This window comes from Tachypleus tridentatus, chromosome 7 (assembly GCF_004210375.1).
Source record: "Tachypleus tridentatus isolate NWPU-2018 chromosome 7, ASM421037v1, whole genome shotgun sequence".
Lineage (NCBI taxonomy): Eukaryota > Metazoa > Arthropoda > Merostomata > Xiphosura > Limulidae > Tachypleus > Tachypleus tridentatus.
The window spans coordinates 100,308,789-100,331,674 of NC_134831.1; the positions used below are offsets into that span (position 1 = coordinate 100,308,789).

Sequence of the window (22,886 nt, forward strand, 5' to 3'; positions counted from 1 at the left end):
CATTTTCATCAGTTTCATTCTGTTCTTCTATACTAATTATATATGATAGTTCATGACTATTTTTTATTTTTTAATATCATCTTTCAAGACAGGAAATTTAATTTTAGTTTAGGCTTTTGTATGTCAAGCTAATTCTGCTTTTCTGCCCTGAAAGATTTGATTAAGTATTTGTAATATGAAAAGGAAAACTTCAAGAGATATTTGTGACAAACTACCAGTCCAGAAGAGGCTGATAACATAGCCCAGTAATGGTTTTATTGTCTTGAAATTATTATAATATATATGTTATCCAGTAATTCCTCTGTGCAGAATCCAAAAATGATATCCATATATCTCAATCACTTACAGATTTTTCACAAAACATCGTATGTACTTTTATATAAGCGAACCATTTTTATTGAAACTGGATCACATTTTATTATGCCTAAAATGTTGACAATCACTCTCCATATATTTCTGTAGACCATTCCTGATGTGAGATCCTTATTGATTGGTGTAGAACCCATTAGAAATACACATAATAATAAAATGTATTCATTATGGTAAATAATAATTTGTCCCCCAGTGGCTCAGCAGTATGTCTGCGGACTTACAATGCTAAAAACCAGGTTTCGATACCTGTGGTGGGCAGAGCTCAGCGGTATGTCTGCAGACTTACAATGCTAAAAACCAGGTTTCGATACCTGTGGTGGGCAGAGCACAGATAGCCAATTGTGTAGGTTTGTGCTTAATTCAAAAAAACAAACAAACAAAATAATAATTTATTCTAAATAAGAGATTTTTTCATTATGATTTGTTGAAAATCTTTACATGATAGAAAGAAAAATGAATATTATTTTGAAAATCAGTTTAGCTGAATTACGGAAAATGCATTGTTAAAACCAGAAAAACTTGTGAAGTTTAAATTTGTAGGTTTGTATAATAGACAATCGTTTGATCAATATTAGGAAAATATAATGAAATGAAAGATAAAAAAAAGTTTAACAGAAGTTTTTGGTTTCACTTTAGATTGAAGGAGGTACAAATGAACAACAACTACATGGTGTTGCTGCCTGTCAAACAGATGATGTATTGCACAAAAACTGGCTAAGTTAGTAGATGACGTTATTTTATGTTAATTTTTCATATGTGATATTCTGTTGAAGCACTGAGTAAATTTGTAAATTGTTATTCTGTATCTGCATCAAAACAAAGTTATGTTATTTTACTTCTGAAGAAATGGCTAAGTTAATTGTTCTGTTTTATTGTATTTAGGAATGATGCCATTTTCACATACTGGCTGATCCTTTAGACTGGGTTAGGTAAAGATGTATTTAAACATTAATTAAATCAGTACATTTTGTTATTGTACATCAGATGATGGCCTTTCCAGAAGAACTTGGTTACTTTTTTGTTGTTGTTGTTTTAATATTACATCTGGCAATGTTCTTTGTATAGACTGGCTGACTTTATAAATTTTGTTCTTCAGCATCAGAAAATGTTCTGTCCAAGAAGAACTAAGTTATTAAGTGACATTGTTCTTCGTCCTGTCCAAGAAGAACTAAGTTATTAAGTGACATTGTTCTTTGTCCTGTCCAAGAAGAACTAAGTTATTAAGTGACATTGTTCTTTGTCCTGTCCAAGAAGAACTAAGTTATTAAGTGACATTGTTCTTTGTCCTGTCCAAGAAGAACTAAGTTATTAAGTGACATTGTTCTTTGTCCTGTCCAAGAAGAACTAAGTTATTAAGTGACATTGTTCTTTGTCCTGTCCAAGAAGAACTAAGTTATTAAGTGACATTGTTCTTTGTCCTGTCCAAGAAGAACTAAGTTATTAAGTGACATTGTTCTTTGTCCTGTCCAAGAAGAACTAAGTTATTAAGTGACATTGTTCTTTGTCCTGTCCAAGAAGAACTAAGTTATTAAGTGACATTGTTCTTTGTCCTGTCCAAGAAGAACTAAGTTATTAAGTGACATTGTTCTTTGTCCTGTCCAAGAAGAACTAAGTTATTAAGTGACATTGTTCTTTGTCCTGTCCAAGAAGAACTGAGTTATTAAGTGACATTGTTCTTTGTCCTGTCCAAGAAGAACTGAGTTATTAAGTGACATTGTTCTTTGTCCTGTCCAAGAAGAACTGAGTTATTAAGTGACATTGTTCTTTGTCCTGTCCAAGAAGAACTGAGTTATTAAGTGACATTGTTCTTTGTCCTGTCCAAGAAGAACTGAGTTATTAAGTGACATTGTTCTTTGTCCTGTCTGAGTTATTAAGTTTGAAGAACTAAGTTATTAAGTGACATTGTTCTTTGTCCTGTCCAAGAAGAACTAAGTTATTGAGTGACATTGTTCTTTGTCCTGTCCAAGAAGAACTAAGTTATTAAGTGACATTGTTCTTTGTCCTGTCCAAGAAGAACTAAGTTATTAAGTGACATTGTTCTTTGTCCTGTCCAAGAAGAACTGAGTTATTAAGTGACATTGTTCTTTGTCTTGTCCAAGAAGAACTAAGTTATTAAGTGACATTGTTCTTTGTCCTGTCCAAGAAGAACTAAGTTATTAAGTGACATTGTTCTTTGTCCTGTCCAAGATGATCTGATTAAGCAAGTAGGTTTTATTTTTCTATATCGGAGAATGAACTGCTGAAGAGTTGTTTATGTTAGTGGGTTATTTTCTAATGTCTTATCAAAGTAGTAAATGTATTATTCTATATTGGTTTATATCCTGTGTTAATTTAACAAAATATTTATATTTCACTTGATGATCTGCTCAGGAATAAATAGTTAGTTATTAGGCTTAGCTCTAAATACCTATTTAACACCACACAAGAGGTTGTTTCTTATGTAAGTGTCTGAAATTATGTAAATAGTGTGTACATATATTTATTATTAGATAGATGGTATACAAATTTGAGGCACAAAAGTGTATATATATGTATTACCTCATACAACAGATGCCTTGCTAGAAAGTGTATATATATGTATTACCTCATACAACAGATGCCCTGCTAGAAAGTGTATATGTATGTATTACCTCATACAACAGATGCCCTGCTAGAAAGTGTATATATATGTATTATCTCATACAACAGATGCCCTGCTATAAATTTCAGCTGTGAAGGCTGCTTCTTCTCCAAAGCTAAAGTTAGTAAATGGTAATTGCATTAGTAATATGGTTTGTCTCAACATAACTCCACAGAAAACTTTAGAAAGATTGTTTTCAGTGCTTTAGAGAATGTAGAAAGTGTAATAGACAAGTGACCTTCATGTGAACTGGGCTAATAATGTTTCAACAAAAGTTTGAAAGTTGACTTTAAATTTTGCTGAATGAGTAACCTACATGATCAGGGTAACACATTAAAAGTCTGGCAATAAGTCTACAAACCCACCATGCTAAAACTTCAATTTTGGTTCCCCACAGTGAACACAGCAGATAGTGGCTTGACTCTAACCAAAAACTCAGTATTAATGAGACATGTCAGTTCAGCTACTTTTAATCAGTTCTGTTGATTAAAATGTATACAGAAATAGGTAGCCATTAAAGGTTGTAATATAGTATAATACCACCTTTGTTATTTTTATAATGCTTCATCTTTTTCCTTGTAATAGTTGAACTTGTCAACAGCCAAGTGATGCTAAGAGGCTGCGAGACTTCGGGTTATGTGATCGTTAGTGCTTCCAAGGCCCAGATCCTTCAACGGATTCATCGACACACTTGGAAGGAAAGAACACTTGTGTCCAAAACCACATGGGTCGGTTCCTTGGAATGCATGCAGGTAGTTATAACACAGAATACTGTGTTAATAAGAAGTATGTTTTATTCACTTTATATTTAAGTGTAGCCACAATATTCTTAGGTAGCCACTTTAAGTATCTACCTTCTAATTATTTATCACTGCATTTAAATTTTTAAAAAAGTTGTGTACATAATGCTGGCTGAAACAAAAAAATTGTTGAAAATTATGTATATTGCTTAAGCACTGCACTTCTATCTAGTATTTATGGTATCAGATTTTAACTAATGGCAATAGGTGTAAAATGATTTCACACAAAACGTGTTTGTTGTAATACAGAAATCGTTATGCTTGTACTAAATGAGGCTCTAGTTAGGTTACTTTAAGAGAAAGAAACTTTTAGAAGCTGTTAAATTATTTATAAATAATTATTTATCATGGTTAGAATCTTATTATATGATGGTCATAAATAAATTGAGCCATAAATTTTAGTTATGGTATAAACTTTGATATTTAACTTCTTCTCAGAGAGGTTTTCTTCTCCCCCATAACAGTACTATGCAACAGTAGATGCTGGAGATCCATCGCCTTCATTTGATAACGTCATGTGGCTGACAGTGGACAACATTGAGGCACAGAAGGACTCCATGGTTATTAGTGATCTTGCCGACCTTGTTGGAAGTGGTCACAGTGTTGGTGGAGTGGTCAGTAGCACTGTTGGTGGAGCTTCGGATCCTACTTCTGCCCCACTACAGCTTCAACGCATAGTATCTCGATGTGGTTGTCAGTTTTTCTATGCCAGCTATGGTGAAAATGTTGATCCAAGTACTTTGGAAGAAGTCCATCCACCTGTAAGGAAATATATATTAACCTTTTCATGGCGGTTCACGGATCAAAGTCCATGTCATAATGTTTGTTGACTTGCATTAAAACTTTTATTGAAATACTATTTTATGAACTTATATCAATAAGTTTGGAATAACATTTTAGATTATAATTTAAACTTTAATATTATATATAAAATAATTTCTTAATTTAAAAGTAAATATTAAAAGAACACATCTAAATATAGAAATATATAATATATATAAATATAGAAATCACTTTGTATTCAAACTGGTAATGAAACAGACTCTATATTTACAAACAAAATCTTAGTAAAAATATTTTATTAAAAAATATTGTAATTTTTACTGAAAGGATACCAAAGTTTATGAAGTTGCACATGTTGTACCAAAAGTTACAGTGCAAATACTTAGCATGTGCAAATGTGTACCGAGCCCATAAGAAAGGATTATACTTCTTGTCAAAGCAAGCTATCTCAGTAGGTCATAGCTAAAAATCAACCTTCTAACAAACATAGCTAACTAAATATATTTTCTCTGTGTTCTTACTTATTTATTACGAGTGTAATTTATTGTTTCATTCATCCAGTACGCTTACTGATTTTGTCGACTATAATTCCAGTAATATGTCTCAAAGTTCATACCAGCTTAAGACATTTAGGCTGGTCTTGAATTTTAAGCTAACAATACAAAATAAATTTTATAATGAAAACATAATAAGTTAGAATTAATAAAAATGGACATACTGAGCATTCTAACCAATACTGTTAACAAAAGTAACATTAAAGAAAGAATAGAACATGCTCACAGAACACACACAGAAACTAGTAATTTGTTTCATATACTATCATAGATATGTACTGTTCCTTGAAGAACTTGACATCAGAACACACAAAACTGTATAAATCCTCTCTAAGAACATCTTGTGACCAATGAAAATCCATTAAGCAGCCTTGACTTTTTAACTGTATATTAGCCTGGCAGGCAAGATTAATTATTATGTCACATAAAGTTTATCTCTCTAAGTTTGACAGCAGGAAAGTTTAGTAAAAATGAAAGCAAATAATAATAAATAACAGTAAATGAATAACAAAATTATATAATAAATAGCTTGAAAATTGGTACTCTAAATACTTCAACTACCTTAGATGGATAAAGGGTATGTTTTCAACCTCTCCTGTATGGGTCAGAAGGATTTCTCAAAAATGACGGAATGAATTTTCATAAAAGTTGGTGTACATTTGGACTATGACTCAACTTGGAAGGTTAAGAAAAGATACAAAAAAAATTCTTATCTGTTAACATGGGGATCAGTTTTTATAACTCAGTGAAAAATGATCAGAGTTTGGTGGACCTTTGTAGAATATTATTCTCTATTGTCTTGCCAAACATAACCTATGTCCCTTAATGATGAAGGACATATGGAAATATCTTCATATTTGTTTTGAGACCTAACACAGAGGTCAACTGAATGACCATCTACTTAAAAACCATTTAATTAAAAAACCTCAATGTAATAAAATTGATATTCTAAACATTTTTGTCTAATAAAATAATTTAAGTTTAATTAACACTTGTAACAAAACACAGACAGCAGTAAGTAATAAGTAAGATTAATCCCAATGTTGTAACCAAAAAGTAATCAACATAAGGTTGAGGAATCTGATAGTAATATCAAGATTTAGAAAACAAACATGTTCAAAGTGCAGCATGAGAAACTTTGTTTGTGAAAAATGTGAAAAGTGTTGTATCTAATAAGCTATGAGTAGTAAACAAACCTTACTTGGGTTGTTTTTATTTATGTATTGAAAGTTTATCACTTTTGAAAGGTCTGCCTTATTGAAAACTTTTTAGAATTAAACTTGTCTAAACTGACATTATGTGAAAGAGATTTTATCCAGAGTTCTGGTGGATATATGTGTTTGGCTCTGTTAAGAAAATCATAATAATTAGGTGTACTAATATCATTGCTACAAGTGCGACTAGTGTGGGAAGTTTTATTATAGTCTTTCTTACTGAAATATGGAAATTTGAATATATACATGTCTCCAACTTATTGATTAAAAATAAATAGAATTAGTATTCTGAAAAATGTTTAATTTCAAAGTCTAAATTCAAGGTCTGTCCAGTTCAATCTACACTTTGATCTATGTGTCTTATTGGGTTATTCTAGTTTCAGAAATTTCTACTCCTCATCTGTAACCTTGAACAAAAAGAGATAAGATGGACCTACAGTTACGGCAGAAAGTGTTCATACCCCTGTGTCGTGATTAGTTTTTTCCTCATAACTTAAAAAGTATCATGATTATGATAATGATAGTGTAGTATATCATAAATATTATACTAACACACATCTACATAAATTTGTATGTAAATTGAATGACAAATAAACTGTTTATAAACAAATAACCAAAAATAAGAGAAGCAGAAAGTGATACTCCCGTAAAAATTTTGTTTAGTTTGGCGAATAAACTACATTATACCATTTCAGAACTAGACACTAGGTTCATAACTATTGGAATTTAGCCAGCAAAAAATGTACTTATGGCAATTTAGAGCTGTCTCTGTCATTATCTGCTTGGTCATCATGGTGAATAGGAAACAACTGTTTAGTGATTCAAAAAAAACGAATTATTGTAAAATACAAGTCTCGTGTGTCTCTTTCTGGTATTGCTACCCAACTTAATGTGCCAAAATCTACTGTTTAAAGCATAATTGCCAAGTTTAAGCTCACAGGATCAACTGCTAATCTCCCTTGTTTTGGATGCCCCACCAAAATTCCAGAGAGAACCGAGAGGTAGGTTCTCAGAGAAGTTAGTAGGAACCCTCGTTTAACACGTAATGACATACAGAAACTGGTAAGGGAAACTGGGGTTGAAATAAGCACCTTTACAGTTATGAACATGTTACGCTCTTCTGGGTTCAAAACATGCTGTCCTCATAGAACTCCATATTTAAAGCCTGTTCATTTAGAAGCACGATTGAGGTATGCAAGAAAGCATGTAGATAAATCCTTTACCTATTGGAAGATTATTCTTTGGTCAGACGAGACTAAAATCGATCTTTTTGGCCACAATGATGTTTGCTATATTTTCCGTAAGAAGGGAGAACGAAATCTTCCAAAGAACATCGTCCTTACAGTTAAACACGAAGGTGGCTCGATCATGCTGTGGGGTTCCTTCAGCTCTTCTGGTGTAGTCAGCCTTCACCTCGTCAATGGAATCATGAAAAAACAAGAGTATGTTGATATATTAGGTACTTAAATCAAGAAGAATACTTGGAACTTGTGGCTTGGGTGTCGTTGGATCTTCCAGCACGATAATGACCCTAAACACACATCGAAATATGTGCAATCCTGGTTGCAGAGGAACCATATAAGCATTGTGGAAGGGCCATCGCAGTCACCTGATCTTAACCCAATTGAAAACGTTTGGCATAAGTTAAAGACCAGTGTTCATCAGCATCATCTGAAAAACTAGCAAGAGTTGGAGGCCTTCTGTAAAGTAGAATGGAAGAAAATACCAGTCGAATACTGTCAAACGATCATGGATGGCTATAAGGAAAGATTGTGCCAAGTAATTCATCTGAAAGGCTACACAACTGATCATTAAAGTAGATGCACAAACACTTTCTGCCCCTCCTATGTTTGGTTATTTTTCATAAACAGTTTATTTGTCCTTCAATTTACATAAAAATTTCTGTAGATGTGTGTTAGTATAATATTTATAATATATCATACTTTCATTATCCTAATCCTGATACTTTTTAAGTTATGAGGAATAAACTACTCATGACACAGGGGTACGAACACTTTCTGTCGTAACTGCAAATTGTAATGAAAAGTGTCAAACATATGGTTGATGTAAAAGGCTATACAATGTGAAAAACTGAATAGGGTCCAGTAACACTTTTTCATTTCACCTATCTAGTGTATAGATTTTTTCTCTTAGTAACTACAAAGCATTTTCACACCAAGAGTATATTTACTGAATAATGTTGCCTCACATTATAATTACTTGTATTTGTTAGAATACATGTTGGTCAAATTACTTTTAAATAAAAACGAATTCAGTTACCTGAATTTCATTAAGTATGTTACATGTTTATGGATTACATCATCAAATGTTATTTTTCATCCAACTTTTAAGTATGATTGATTTTAATTTCTCTTATTTTATTCTACTTAAATAAAACTTTATTCACTGATGTGTTAATTAGTTTGTTTCCAATTACTTTTAGAATATCACTGGAATTTAGGACCTCTATTAGATGATGTAATATAAATCAGTCATGTTATCACAGAAGCTGACTTTGTTTTATTCTTTTTGGCATTACATTATAGTTACAATAATTGTATTTTGCACAAAAGGTTATTCTTTCAAAGTTTACTCTTACATGTTTGAAGTGTCCCTGTGTCAGGTCTGTGAGTGCCTGTGTCAGAATCATTGAATAATCTGATGATCATTCATACCCAAGATCAAGAACTGTCAATACTGTCTTCACAAGATCAAAAACTGTCAATACTGTCTTCACAAGATCAAGAACTGTCAATACTGTCTTCACAAGATCAAGAACTGTCAATACTGTCTTCACAAGATCAAGAACTGTCAATACTGTCTTCACAAGATCAAGAACTGTCAATACTGTCTTCACAAGATCAAGAACTGTCTATACTGTCTTCACAAGATCAAGAACTGTCTATACTGTCTTCATGACCAGCACTAATGCAAACATAAAAAAGAAAAATAAGTTTTTACCTTTATTCACTTCATATTTATTTACATCATTATCATAAACAAAACTTTAATGACAAAGAAAAATTTACTGGAGAAATCATTGTATTATTGGCAGAATTACAGTTAAACATAACTGTTTGTTGAATTATTTGTTTAATGTGTTTCTATAGTGATCATGTGACTTCTTCTCTAGCCTACCCATGATGATCCCTGGGATCAAGAGGTTGCCGTTGACTCGTTTACATTAACTCACCATGATCTCGATATATGTACAAATTCACTCCAGTATGCTATGATTCTAGACTTAGTCAACAACCTACTCCTCTATGTGGAACCTCGAAAGAAGGAAGCTAGCGAAAAACTCCAGCGAATGAGATTTCAGTTACAACTGTGCTCAGTAGATGACCAGAAAGGTCCAATTTTGCAACTTCAGAACCAAGTCAGGTGAGAGTTTGGTTAGATTTCAGTTACAACTGTGCTCAGTAGATGACCAGAAAGGTCCAATTTTACAACTTCAGAACCAAGTCAGGTGAGAGTTTGGTTTGCTTGCTGTTCAGTTAAAGCATACAATGAAGTTGTTGCTTGTATGTAGTTAAAAATAATTTTAACAAAAAGGTGGTTAATAAATAAATATACACAAATTTGTGGGGTTAGAAAGCAGCAAATTTACAAAGCAGAGATGATGCACGATGACAAGAAACTCACTTGAAGTAAAAATGTATCTCAAGATGACTAGTATGGGTATTAAAACTTTTATTAAAATAAAGTAGAGAACAATGTTTCGACTTTCATAGGTCATCTTCAGGTTGACAAAGAGAGTTTGCCACTGACCATTTACACTCTTGTCCCTAAGTCATGCCGAGCAATGGTCAATGGCAAACTCTCTGTTAACCTGAAGATGATCTACTAAGGTCAAAACATTGTTCTCTAATTTATTTTAATAAAATAAAGTTAATTAATTGTAGATTTTTAGATTTTTTGTTCTTTCTTTACAAAAATTTCATTAGTATTTTGTTTATAATATGTATCGTTACAGGTCCCTTGTCTTTAACTTAAGACGGCTAGAAAAGGAAGCTTATTTGGCACAAAAAGCTTTAGAAGAGAACCCTTCTAGGGAAGACCTTGCTGAGGATTTAGAACAGCTTGAAAAAGAGGTAATGTACGTTTCCCTTGTGAGAAAAAGTAGAAACTACATATAAAGAACTGAAAGTGAACATATTTCAGATAAAAAACTAACAAAAATAAATGAAAATGTCATTATACTTTATAAAGAGAATGTTATTTTCTGAGAAACTTTTTGTTGGTATATTGACAATCATAATTCCTTATAAAATATCAAAGCACTTACTACCTTTCAAAACTATATATAATCTCAATACCAGTGATCATTTTTAATTGGAATTTTGAGTAAGGCTGAAACTTGTACTAACAGTCTGAATTGTTAAGCCTACTTTTCAGTATGTTTCATGTTTTAACTTGTACATCAACTGCATGCTCAAATACTTTCATAGGCTTTTCAAGTGATACATATTTTGATCTTAAGAGCTTGATATGTTATAACTTTCGTTATTTTAATTTTGATTCTCTGACTTTCTCTATAAATAGGCAACCATAATAAACATTTAAATAACAATTATTTCCCCATATGTTAACCCTACCACTCTCATATTATATATCCAATGATTTATTCTTAGTCTGAAATTAGACTCGTGTGTTTGAAATTTTATATTACCATAAAGAAAAGGTACTCCCTTCAAAAATCTTTTTAGTTAACCAATTACAAGTTTCGGATAAGTACTGGAATATTAAAATGTTTTTTTGTTTTTTATGTATTTAAAAATAAACATGGCACTGAGAAAGCTGTTCATCTGTACTACAACCTGTCAGTGAAAGAGCTTAAATGGAGAGCTGTTTTGAGGATACACAATCACAGTTTAGAAAACAAAATCTCTCTCTCCCCTCCTCCAGACAGAATAGTCTTAAACCTGTGGGTTTCATCATTTTTATCCAGTTGTAAACCTTCAGTTATTTATCTTGAAAATTTTATATAGTTTTAAATTATTTTTATCGGTTTTGATATCGTGAATATAGTTTCAGAACTTAGTGTCACACTGTAGAGAGTGCAAGTAAAGTTAGTTTCAAAATTCAGTCGCACATTGTAGAAGATAAATTTTAAAATTTAGTTTCACATATCAGAGGGTATATTTAGTTTAAACCTCTTCTTGTGTGTTGTAGAAGATGCATTTAAAGTAACTGTGAAAACAATTGAGATGAGCAGTAGTATGTGTGAAAGTAACTGTGAAAACAATTGAGAGGAGCAGTAGAAGGTGTGAAAGTAACTGTGAAAACAATTGAGATGAGCAGTAGAAGGTGTGAAACTAACTGTGGAAATAATAGAGATGAGCAGTAGAAGGTGTGAAACTAACTGTGGAAATAATAGAGATGAGCAGTAGAAGGTGTGAAACTAACTGTGGAAATAATAGAGATGAGCAGTAGAAGGTGTGAAAATAACTGGAAACAATAGAGATGAGCAGTAGAAGGTGTGAAAGTAACTGTGGAAACAATAGAGATGAGCAGTAGAAGGTGTGAAAGTAACTGTGAAAACAATAGAGATGAGCAGTAGAAGGTGTGAAAGTAACTGTGGAAACAATAGAGATGAGCAGTAGAAGGTGTGAAAGTAACTGTGGAAACAATAGAGATGAGCAGTAGAAGGTGTGAAAGTAACTGTGGAAACAATAGAGATGAGCAGTAGAAGGTGTGAAAGTAACTGTGGAATCAGATGAGCAGTAGAATGAAAGTAAGTGGAGAAGGTGATGAAAGTAAGGGTGTAAAAGTAACTGTAAAATTGAGATGAGCAGTAGAAGGTGTGAAAGTAACTGTGGAAACAACCGAGATGAGCAGTAGAAGGTGTGAAAGTAACTGTGGAAAACGAGAGATGAGCAGTAGAAGGTGTGAAAGTAACTGTGGAATCAATAGAGATGAGCAACAGTAGAAGGTGAAAAGTAAAGTAACTGTGGAAACAATAGAGATGAGCAGTAGAAGGTGTGAAAGTAACTGTGGAAACAACCGAGATGAGCAGTAGAAGGTGTGAAAGTAACTGTGGAAACAACCGAGATGAGCAGTAGAAGGTGTGAAAGTAACTGTGGAAACAACCGAGATGAGCAGTAGAAGGTGTGAAAGTAACTGTGGAAACAACCGAGATGAGCAGTAGAAGGTGTGAAAGTAACTGTGGAAACAACCGAGATGAGCAGTAGAAGGTGTGAAAGTAACTGTGGAAACAATTGAGATGAGCAGTAGAAGGTGTGTAAAAGTAACTGTGGAAGGTGTGAAAGAGATGAAACAAGCAGTAGAAGGTGTGAAAGTAACTGTGGAAACAACCGAGATGAGCAGTAGAAGGTGTGAAAGTAACTGTGGAAACAATTGAGATGAGCAGTAGAAGGTGTGAAAGTAACTGTGAAAACAACCGAGATGAGCAGTAGAAGGTGTGAAAGTAACTGTGAAAACAACCGAGATGAGCAGTAGAAGGTGTGAAAGTAACTGTGAAAACAACCGAGATGAGCAGTAGAAGGTGTGAAAGTAACTGTGAAAACAACCGAGATGAGCAGTAGAAGGTGTGAAAGTAACTGTGAAAACAACCGAGATGAGCAGTAGAAGGTGTGAAAGTAACTGTGAAAACAACCGAGATGAGCAGTAGAAGGTGTGAAAGTAACTGTGAAAACAACCAAGATGAGCAGTAGAAGGTGTGATCACACATATTTTTGCTTTAAAGGAAATTAATTAATTTTTGTTGTTGTTGAATAATTTTGGATTTTTTCAGTAAAGAGAATTTTAAGACAGTAAATGCTCCCAGGGCAGTAGAATATAGTGACAAGCCTTGTGTTTAGACATGTTTACCCTGTGCTGATCTTCAAGTTATGATTTATAAGTAATATTGATTAGAAGTGTTCAGTGCTGGACAGATCTTTAGGTTTAACTCAAATTTTCTTTGATACTTAACTATGTCAACTACACAGTTGACTGCAGTTCAAAGTGATTTATAAATTCAAAGTACACCACAATAAACATTAAACAGTAATTGTGACATAACATAAAGTAGTAATTAATAAAAGAACTATAAATACTCTGATAAAAGAAAATAAAAAGTAATTATTGTGGAAGCACTGTTGCAGTGGAAGGTCTGTTATCTGAAGAGTTGATTGTTTTTTCAGATGTTAAATAATACAATTAGTATAGTATTCCCATAACAAAATTAGACAGCATCTCTAATTTGTATAAGATAATTTTCTCTTTATTTTTTGACCTATTTCCTGTGACTTTTACTCAGATATATAGCTGTAAGGAACAGATAAACTTTGCCAGTGAGGAACTTGCTATGATGATAAGTTGCTTCAAGGAACTGCACGTCAGTGCTACTAAACAGCGTCAACTTGCCACCGTTCGGGAAAGTGGGGAAGACGTTGTGAGACGAAGTGAGATGTGCTTTAAACATGCACAGTGGAGATTAACGGATGCAGATGGATTGCTCGGGATTGCTGATCTTGTACTTAGCAACTTTTTGTAAGTTTGTTTACTTCAAGTTCCCGAGAGATTTTTCATTATAAGTTCTATTATTATTATCATTTGTATCGTACATTTTTTTCAAATTATTTATATTTATTAATAATGTTGTTTTGATGACTTCAGGTACTCAAAAATAACCAAGAATGATGACTCTGTTGAACATTTGCTGGAGTTAGGATATTTTAAGGTGACCAATCTGTTACCTAACCAACTTTATAAGGTGAGGTTATTTTTAGGATTTTATTTTTATTTTAGAGAAATTAAACTTCAAAAATTCTTATTATCTATGATAGACAATGCATTCTCAGTAGTTTTCATAATGGCATCCTGCTATCAGTTGTTTGTTATTAATAAGCATATCAACATTCATTCTCAGTAGTTTTCATAATGCCATCCTTCTATCAGTTGTTTGTTATTAATAAGTATATCAACATGCATTCTCAGTAGTTTTCATAATGCCATCCTTCTATCAGTTGTTTGTTATTAATAAACATATTAACATTCATTCTCAGTAGTTTTCATAATGCCATCCTTCTATCAGTTGTTTGTTATTAATAAGTATATCAACATGCATTCTCAGTAGTTTTCATAATGCCATCCTGCTATCAGTTGTTTGTTATTAATAAGTATATCAACATTCATTCTCAGTAGTTTTCATAATGCCATCCTTCTATCAGTTGTTTGTTATTAATAAGCATATCAACATTCATTCTCAGTAGTTTTCATAATGCCATCCTTCTATCAGTTGTTTGTTATTAATAAGTATATCAACATGCATTCTCAGTAGTTTTCATAATGCCATCCTTCTATCAGTTGTTTGTTATTAATAAGCATATTAACATGCATTTTCAGTAGTTTTCATAATGCCATCCTTCTATCAGTTGTTTGTTATTAATAAGCATATTAACATATTTAGTAAAATCTCGTTGGCTGATTATTCCTTTTAAATTGTTCATATTCCCTTAGCTAACTGTTTGCTATTGTGTTTGTGACATTTTTAGAATGTCTCAAAATGTCAGCTACACATTCACGTTGGATATTAAAATCGTTATATATCCTTTTGAAGGATAGAGTGGGATTCAAACTAGCATCTCGCTTCACAGGTTTGTTCTCAAACTATCAACAATGAATTCTTCACTTCTTCGGAATAATTCTGCTCCTTAAACACTGATTGGCATAGCTGGAAGAACTTAGTAATGTACATCCTAACAAGCAAACAAAGTGAAGACTGAGGTTTCCAGTGTTTTCCTACTTATGATACCTGTTTAGGTAATTCTAATTCTCCCCAGAAAAATTTACAATTTAATGGTTTATAAAAACATTCCTAAATCAGCCTAGATAAACCACTGGCTTGCATATTTATTTTTGTAGGATGTTCTTCAACCTACTGAACTCCAACCTAACATACCAGTGGATCGACAGCAAGCTCTGAGGATTTTCTGTCGAGATAGGGCTCCAGTGGGAGGAATATCAGTGAAAGAACACCTAGAAGTGAACGTTATCCCTATTACTATAGGTCTCACGAGTATGCTTTCTTTACAACCATGTTGAAGTTCTTCTTTCCCGAAAGAGCTACAGGTACACATGTTGTCAGTAACAAATTCTGATTTTCAGGATAAGAAAGGATTAATTATTATCAATAAACTAATGGATTTCTTCTAATTTAAATTTTGTGCATTACCTTAAACTAAGTACTTATTTCAGGACTGTCTTAAGCAAATACAGTAGTTAACTATCCTTCTGTTATCCTTTAGTTCTGTAAACAAACTTGTAATTCAGGGTCTTATACAAGTGCAGTAGTTAGTTGTCCCTTGTCATCCTTTAGTTCTATAAATAAACTTATAATCCAGGGTCATCATACACAAGTACAGTAGCTAGTTGTCCCTTTGTCATCCAATACGTTGCATAAAATGCAAACACAAGACAGATATGAACTATTCCTCTGACTGTATGTTCTACCTCAATAAATTATTGTCAGTAGTAATAAATAGTTATTTGCATTTTGTTTATGAATGCATGTAATTAGTACCAGTTAACAAAATGTTTCTATCTACGTATAGTTCTTGAAGTCTATCAGTATGGAGATTTGTCAGTCATTGTACCTGATGTTTGAATTTTGATATTAAAACACTACCTTCAATTTCAGAAAAGACAGAAGAACACGGCTATGAAGAACAAGACAATACAGGAACGTTAAGTCGGCAGAAAAAACGAACAACCCTAAGTAATCGATCAACTCCAACTAGTATAGACAGAGATGACATTGATAAGATGAAGGTAAGGGTGCTGTGCATATGAAACCAAGCAGTAAAAGTTCTACAAGAATTTTAGTAAATATTGTGAATGTAGTTAAGCCACTAAAGATTCAGTTTACAAATTTTGTGATTTCCAAGATACAACCAAGTAGTTTTGTGGATACATTTCTGTTTTTCGTGGACTATAGTAGTTTATACTGACAAATAACTGGAATATGGTCATTTAACCAGTTCTGTGGTTCTCTCAAAACTTTGTATTAGTACTTCCTTATTACTGGTGTATGGTCATTTAACCAGTTCTGTGGTTCTCTCAGAACTTTGTATTAGTACTTCCTTATTACTGGTGTATGGTCATTTAACCAGTTCTGTGGTTCTCTCAGAACTTTGTATTAGTACTTCCTTATTACTGGTGTATGGTCATTTAACCAGTTCTGTGGTTCTCTCAGAACTTTGTATTAGTACTTCCTTATTACTGGTGTATGGTCATTTAACCAGTTCTGTGGTTCTCTCAAAACTTTGCATTAGTACTTCCAGTTCCATATTACTGGAATATGGTCATTTAACCAGTTCTGTGGTTCTCTCAGAACTTTGCATTAGTACTTCCATATTACTGGAATATGGTCATTTAACCAGTTCTGTGGTTCTCTCAGAACTTTGTATTAGTACTTCCTTATTACTGGTGTATGGTCATTTAACCAGTTCTGTGGTTCTCTCAGAACTTTGTATTAGTACTTCCTTATTACTGGTGTATGGTCATTTAACCAGTTCTGTGGTTCTCTCAAAACTTTGCATTAGTACTTCCATATTACTGGAATATGGTCATTTAACCAGTTCTGTGGTTCTCTCAGAACTTTGTATTAGTACTTCCTTATTACTGGAATATAGTCATTTAACCAGTTCTGTGGTTCTCTCAGAACTTTGTATTAGTACTTCCTTATTACTGGTGTATGGTCATTTAACCAGTTCTGTGGTTCTCTCAAAACTTTGCATTAGTACTTCCATATTACTGGAATATGGTCATTTAACCAGTTCTGTGGTTCTCTCAGAACTTTGTATTAGTACTTCCTTATTACTGGTGTATGGTCATTTAACCAGTTCTGTGGTTCTCTCAAAACTTTGCATTAGTACTTCCATATTGTGTTGTACCAGAATTTGTGGAAGAATCAAACAGTGGAAAAATACAAAAACTGATAAAACAAAAGAAATCTTGCTATTAATAAATTTGTTTCTAAAATATATGTTTATGATTATTAATATAAACACCTTATATGTAAACATATATAAAATATATGATTATTGATATAAACATCTTTAACCAAGTATACCAAGCATTGTTATAATTGAGATATTACCAGTAAGTAAAAGTAATTACACAATAATGAACTAAAATTAAAACTTGATTATTACACTGTGAATAGGAACGAGCAGCTCAAAACCACACCTTCCTGTACATTAAAATTCCTGAGGTTCCTATTCGCGTGAGCTACAAAGGTGAAAAGGAAAAGAACATTGAGGATCTCCATGACTGTAGTTTGATGCTTCCAACATTAGAATACCATAACCGGACTTGGACCTGGCTTGACCTTTTGTTGGAAATGAAGAACGACTCTAAACGAGTATTGCTGTCCCAGGTACAATACCTAATATTTTTTAATATGTTGTCACATTGTGGTTTTTCATGGTTGTGACAATCTACTCTCTTTCAATTTCCTGTAAATACTTGTAGTGAAACATAACTATCCCTCAAGATATCTTGTAAAACATTTTGAGCTGTACATTTTAGATTTTGCTGAATTTAGATTGTGTGGTCTAGTCCAACTTGCTAACATGATGTTTACAGCTCTTTGTATCTTCAGGGAAATAAAATGTTATTCCTAGTTGTCATTAATTCCTCTGATAACTCTAAATAATGGTATTTTATTAAATAGAAAAGAACTTCCCATGGACTGGATTTGTGACTATAAAAAAACAAATAAAGAATAATAATCCCCCCCCCAGTAATCCTGTCTGTGGGAGCTGTACTTCAACCCTAATTTATTCAGTTGCATTTTTTTTATTTATCATAAAAACTTACAAATTTTAATCCAAAACAAGTTTACTTAAAATTATGTCAACCACTTTCAGTTTCATCCTAACACCAGCTTAGGTCCAAGGTTTTGTGGTTTACTATTACTTTTGCAGTTTTTTAATCTAATTACTGAAAATATTTTGTTTTTCTTTTAAAAAAAATGATACAGTAATTACTTGGTCTGTCCCAGCTTGGACTAAGTTCCTGGGTAAGTAATTACTGGGTCTATCCCAACTCCTATTGTTCTGAGCTCCTGAGTAACTAGATAATGGGTCCATCCCAACTCCTATTGTTCTGAGCTCCTGAGTAACTAGATAATGGGTCCATCCCAACTCCTATTGTTCTGAACTCCTGAGTAACTAGATAATGGGTCCATCCCAACTCCTATTGTTCTGAGCTCCTGAGTAACTAGATAATGGATCCATCCCAACTCCTATTGTTCTGAGCTCCTGAGTAACTAGATAATGGATCCATCCCAACTCCTATTGTTCTGAGCTCCTGAGTAACTAGATAATGGATCCATCCCAACTCCTATTGTTCTGAGCTCCTGAGTAACTATATAATGGGTTTATCCCAACTCCTATTGTTCTGAGCTCCTGAGTAACTAGATAATGGGTCCATTCCAACTCCTATTGTTCTGAGCTCCTGAGTAACTAGATAATGGGTCCATCCCAACTCCTATTGTTCTGAGCTCCTGAGTAACTAGATAATGGGTCCATCCCAACTCCTATTGTTCTGAGCTCCTGAGTAACTAGATAATGGGTCCATCCCAACTCCTATTGTTCTGAGCTCCTGAGTAACTAGATAATGGGTCCATCCCAACTCCTATTGTTCTGAGCTCCTGAGTAACTAGATAATGGGTCCATCCCAACTCCTATTGTTCTGAGCTCCTGAGTAACTAGATAATGGGTCCATCCCAACTCCTATTGTTCTGAGCTCCTGAGTAACTAGATAATGGGTCCATCCCAACTCCTATTGTTCTGAGCTCCTGAGTAACTAGATAATGGGTCCATCCCAACTCCTATTGTTCTGAGCTCCTGAGTAACTAGATAATGGGTCCATCCCAACTCCTATTGTTCTGAGCTCCTGAGTAACTAGATAATGGGTTCATCCCAACTCCTATTGTTCTGAGCTCCTGAGTAACTAGATAATGGGTTCATCCCAACTCCTATTGTTCTGAGCTCCTGAGTAACTAGATAATGGGTACATCCCAACTCCTATTGTTCTGAGCTCTTGAGTAACTAGATAATGGGGTCCATCCCAACTCCTATTGTTCTGAGCTCTTGAGTAACTAGATAATGGGGTCCATCCCAACTCCTATTGTTCTGAGCTCCTGAGTAACTAGATAATGGGTTCATTCCAACTCCTATTGTTCTGAGCTCCTGAGTAACTAGATAATGGGTCCATCCCAACTCCTATTGTTCTGAGCTCCTGAGTAACTAGATAATGGGTTCATTCCAACTCCTATTGTTCTGAGCTCCTGAGTAACTAGATAATGGGTCCATCCCAACTCCTATTGTTCTGAGCTCCTGAGTAACTAGATAATGGGTCTATCCCAACTCCTATTGTTCTGAGCTCCTGAGTAACTAGATAATGGGGTCTATCCCAACTTGTATTGTTAAGAAGTGATTTCTCAGTAAGTGACTGTCATCAACACATTCCTACTTATCTTACTTATCTATAGATATGCTCATACAAAACTGAAACTCATGGTAATACACCTCAAAACACAGGTACATATGAATGGGTTGTATACTGGAAGGAAAACCTTTTCATGGCCTTTACACAGACAGTGCCAGTTCTTATTGTTTTTTCACTCTTTGTGTTACATTTCCACTGTTCCACTGATGAAGGTCCACTTTTTGAAAGTCCTAGAATTATGAGGTTTGTTTATTTCTGTCGTTAATTGGGCTACATTCATGAGACTTTCATTTGAATAACTTTTTACATAGCACAGTCCATTATCTGATTCATTGTAAGCAAAATTTTCCTCATAATATTGTGTGGTTCAGAAACATACTAGAATATTATTTATGATGCTATAATGAAGTTAGATTTGTAAACTTTCGATTATTGTTATTTTGAGTACGTTAATGTACTTAACCAAGATGCACATTTACCATAACAAACTATGCTTTACATTTTCACCATAAAATTCTGTTTCATTACCAATATATAATTTTTTTTTTTTCAATACAACACATACCTTGCTAATAATTTTATTCATCTACTGGTTGAATGCTAGATCCTGCTGCATATTCTGTTAGGAATTCTAACAGCATATTCTCTGAAACAACTGAACATGGATCATATTTCTATTTTCTTCAGTAATAAGAAAATCTGAATATTTGTTTATCTCTTCTAGGCCATCAAACAAAAGCTACAAATCAAATCCAGCAAGACCTCCTTGGATGAAAGTAGCCAGCCACAAGAAGAAGACAAGGCTCGTCTACTACTTGGCTCGAAGCTTACTGTAAGTATTAGTTTATACATTAGTCAAAAAATTAGGTTTTTCCCTTTCGTTCTAAGCCTTATCGACATTAAACAATTTGGGTTCTAAAGTTTTATGTTCCAAATATTATAAAGAATATGTATATATAAATACAATTTGTTTTGGGAAGTTTAGTGTTTTTCCTTCACTTAGTGTTGCCATAAAAAAGTTTCCATATCTTGTAACATAACTACCATTAATGTTTTATTAAAAGTCTGACATGCACTTCATATGTTACTAGTTTACAAATATATAAACAGGTTAAGAAAGTTATTTTAAATACAAGAATTGTTTATAAACGTAAAGAGCCTGTATTACACATTAAAAGTGTACCATATTTTGTAATATCTGTAAATTTATTTTTAGGGTGGACCTGAGAAAGGAAACAAGAAAGGTTTATTTGGTAAATCAAACAAGTAATGGTCAAGTCATTAAAACAAAATCAGGCAGTTTATGTGTGTGTCAAATAACCATGACAGAATCAAATAACAAAATACCATTAAACATGAGATAAGAACATCATAGACCATGCATGATTAGTGCAACTTGAACAAGGGATAGAGAAGATTTTCAACTGTTATTTTGTAATTTAAAAGTATTCTTCAATACTTTGTGATCAAAAACCAGTAATAATGTTTATAAGTGAGTTAGTAACCTTACTGATGTACTGTTCTGTTGTACTGATGTTTAAGTTAATTATAATGTGTGTGGATAATATGTAATTCTCTGATAATTTCATCTTGTTTCAATTCTGTGGTACTTTCACAGTCCTTGTTTTTTATGCTTTGTCTGTAAAACTTACATTTGTTCCTTAAAAGTTATTTATATATCTAAATAATACAAACTTTGGAGGTGCTTAAAATATTGTTTTAATATTCAGTTTTTACACGGCAGATTGTGAATAAATTCCTTATAAAAGGTTCTTTGTAATGTTTCATGTTTTCTCCAATATTTTAAAAGCAGCAGATAAGAGTAACATGAAGAAAGTGCATATAGTTTAGTTTGTCAGTTTCCCTGTTATAAATAAAACATTCAGAGATACAAAATCCAGTAAAAATAACTTATAAACAAATTTGTCAGATACCAGTTATTTAAAAACTTATCTTTTAATAGACTGTTCATTGATCCATATAAACATTTTAGTTTAATTATAAATATACATTGTTTGTAGGAAAATTTAAAGTTTAATTTTTTGTATTTTAATATAAATATTTGTTCCTATATTAACTGCTATTAACTTACAGCAAAAACTGTGTAAATTGTTTATACACATAAAAGCTGCTTCAAAAACTTAAGGGTGTGCTTTTTATTTTTTAACAGTATATTTTAATGTAGCCTTTATATATTTGCCAAATTTATTGATCTTCAAACTTGATAATGTTTGTTCAGTTAAATAAATAATATTGTTACTTTTAACTTAAAGCACTTTCAAGTTACCACCACAACTACGTGGTTTTGTAGAATGTATTGAACTGTATGGCTGTCTGTAACAAGTGACAGTGAAGACTGTGGTTATTGTAAGTGTGGCTCTCACCACAAGATATTTTTATTTTCAAAAATTAAGTCCTTTACTTTTAAAATAAATTTAATATATAAGAACTTGCTGTTGTCACTTTAGGATGTTTTTTTGCAAGTGAACAAAGACAAATAATGACTGCTGAAAGTAATTAAATTGTTTTTTCAATCGCATCTAAAATTACCTTGTTTGTAAATCTGGTGTTAATTTATATCTTAAGTTATCCTCTGTCAAGGTAAAACTGATAAACCAACCTAAGTGGTAACTTATTTAAAAGTGTTTTTATTTAAATAATTAAACGTTTTTAATGTTGTAAATGGTATTTTCATTATCAAACGATGATACTCTACTAATATAAAAGAAAAAAATATGAACATGATAATGTTGTAGTTTAGTTAGATATTTTTCCATTACCTGTTGATTAACATAAAATTATTAATTAGTGCTTGTTTTAAAATAGGGATATTTATACTTTTAATCTCGGTGAAATAAAATAGTGACGTTCTAGATGCCCTGCGTATCGTGACTGATTGAGGAATGTCGGTTCCCGGCCCAGCATGGCCAGGTGGGTTAAGGCGTTCGACTCGTAATCTGAGGGTCGCGGGTTTGAATCCCGGTCTCACCAAACATGTTCGCCCTTTCAGCCGTGGGGGCGTTATAATATTACGGTCAATCCCACTATTCGTAAATAAAAGAGTAGCCCAAAAGTTGGC

General features: G+C 33.0%; 1 protein-coding gene across 1 annotated transcript in view; it reads left to right on the forward strand.

Annotated features, from left to right (window-relative positions):
• LOC143256285 (protein hobbit-like) overlaps positions 1-22,680 on the forward strand; it is a 108,534-nt gene extending 85,854 nt beyond the window's left edge. The window contains 13 exon segments of the mRNA XM_076513328.1: positions 1,009-1,090; positions 3,578-3,744; positions 4,257-4,553; positions 9,477-9,727; positions 10,320-10,437; positions 13,608-13,840; positions 13,967-14,063; positions 15,215-15,367; positions 15,370-15,421; positions 15,990-16,120; positions 17,517-17,729; positions 20,532-20,639; positions 21,024-22,680. Of these exon segments, the coding sequence (XP_076369443.1) occupies positions 1,009-1,090; positions 3,578-3,744; positions 4,257-4,553; positions 9,477-9,727; positions 10,320-10,437; positions 13,608-13,840; positions 13,967-14,063; positions 15,215-15,367; positions 15,370-15,421; positions 15,990-16,120; positions 17,517-17,729; positions 20,532-20,639; positions 21,024-21,077 (1,956 nt within the window). The 3' untranslated portion in view covers positions 21,078-22,680.
• Positions 22,681-22,886: the final 206 nt, after the last annotated feature.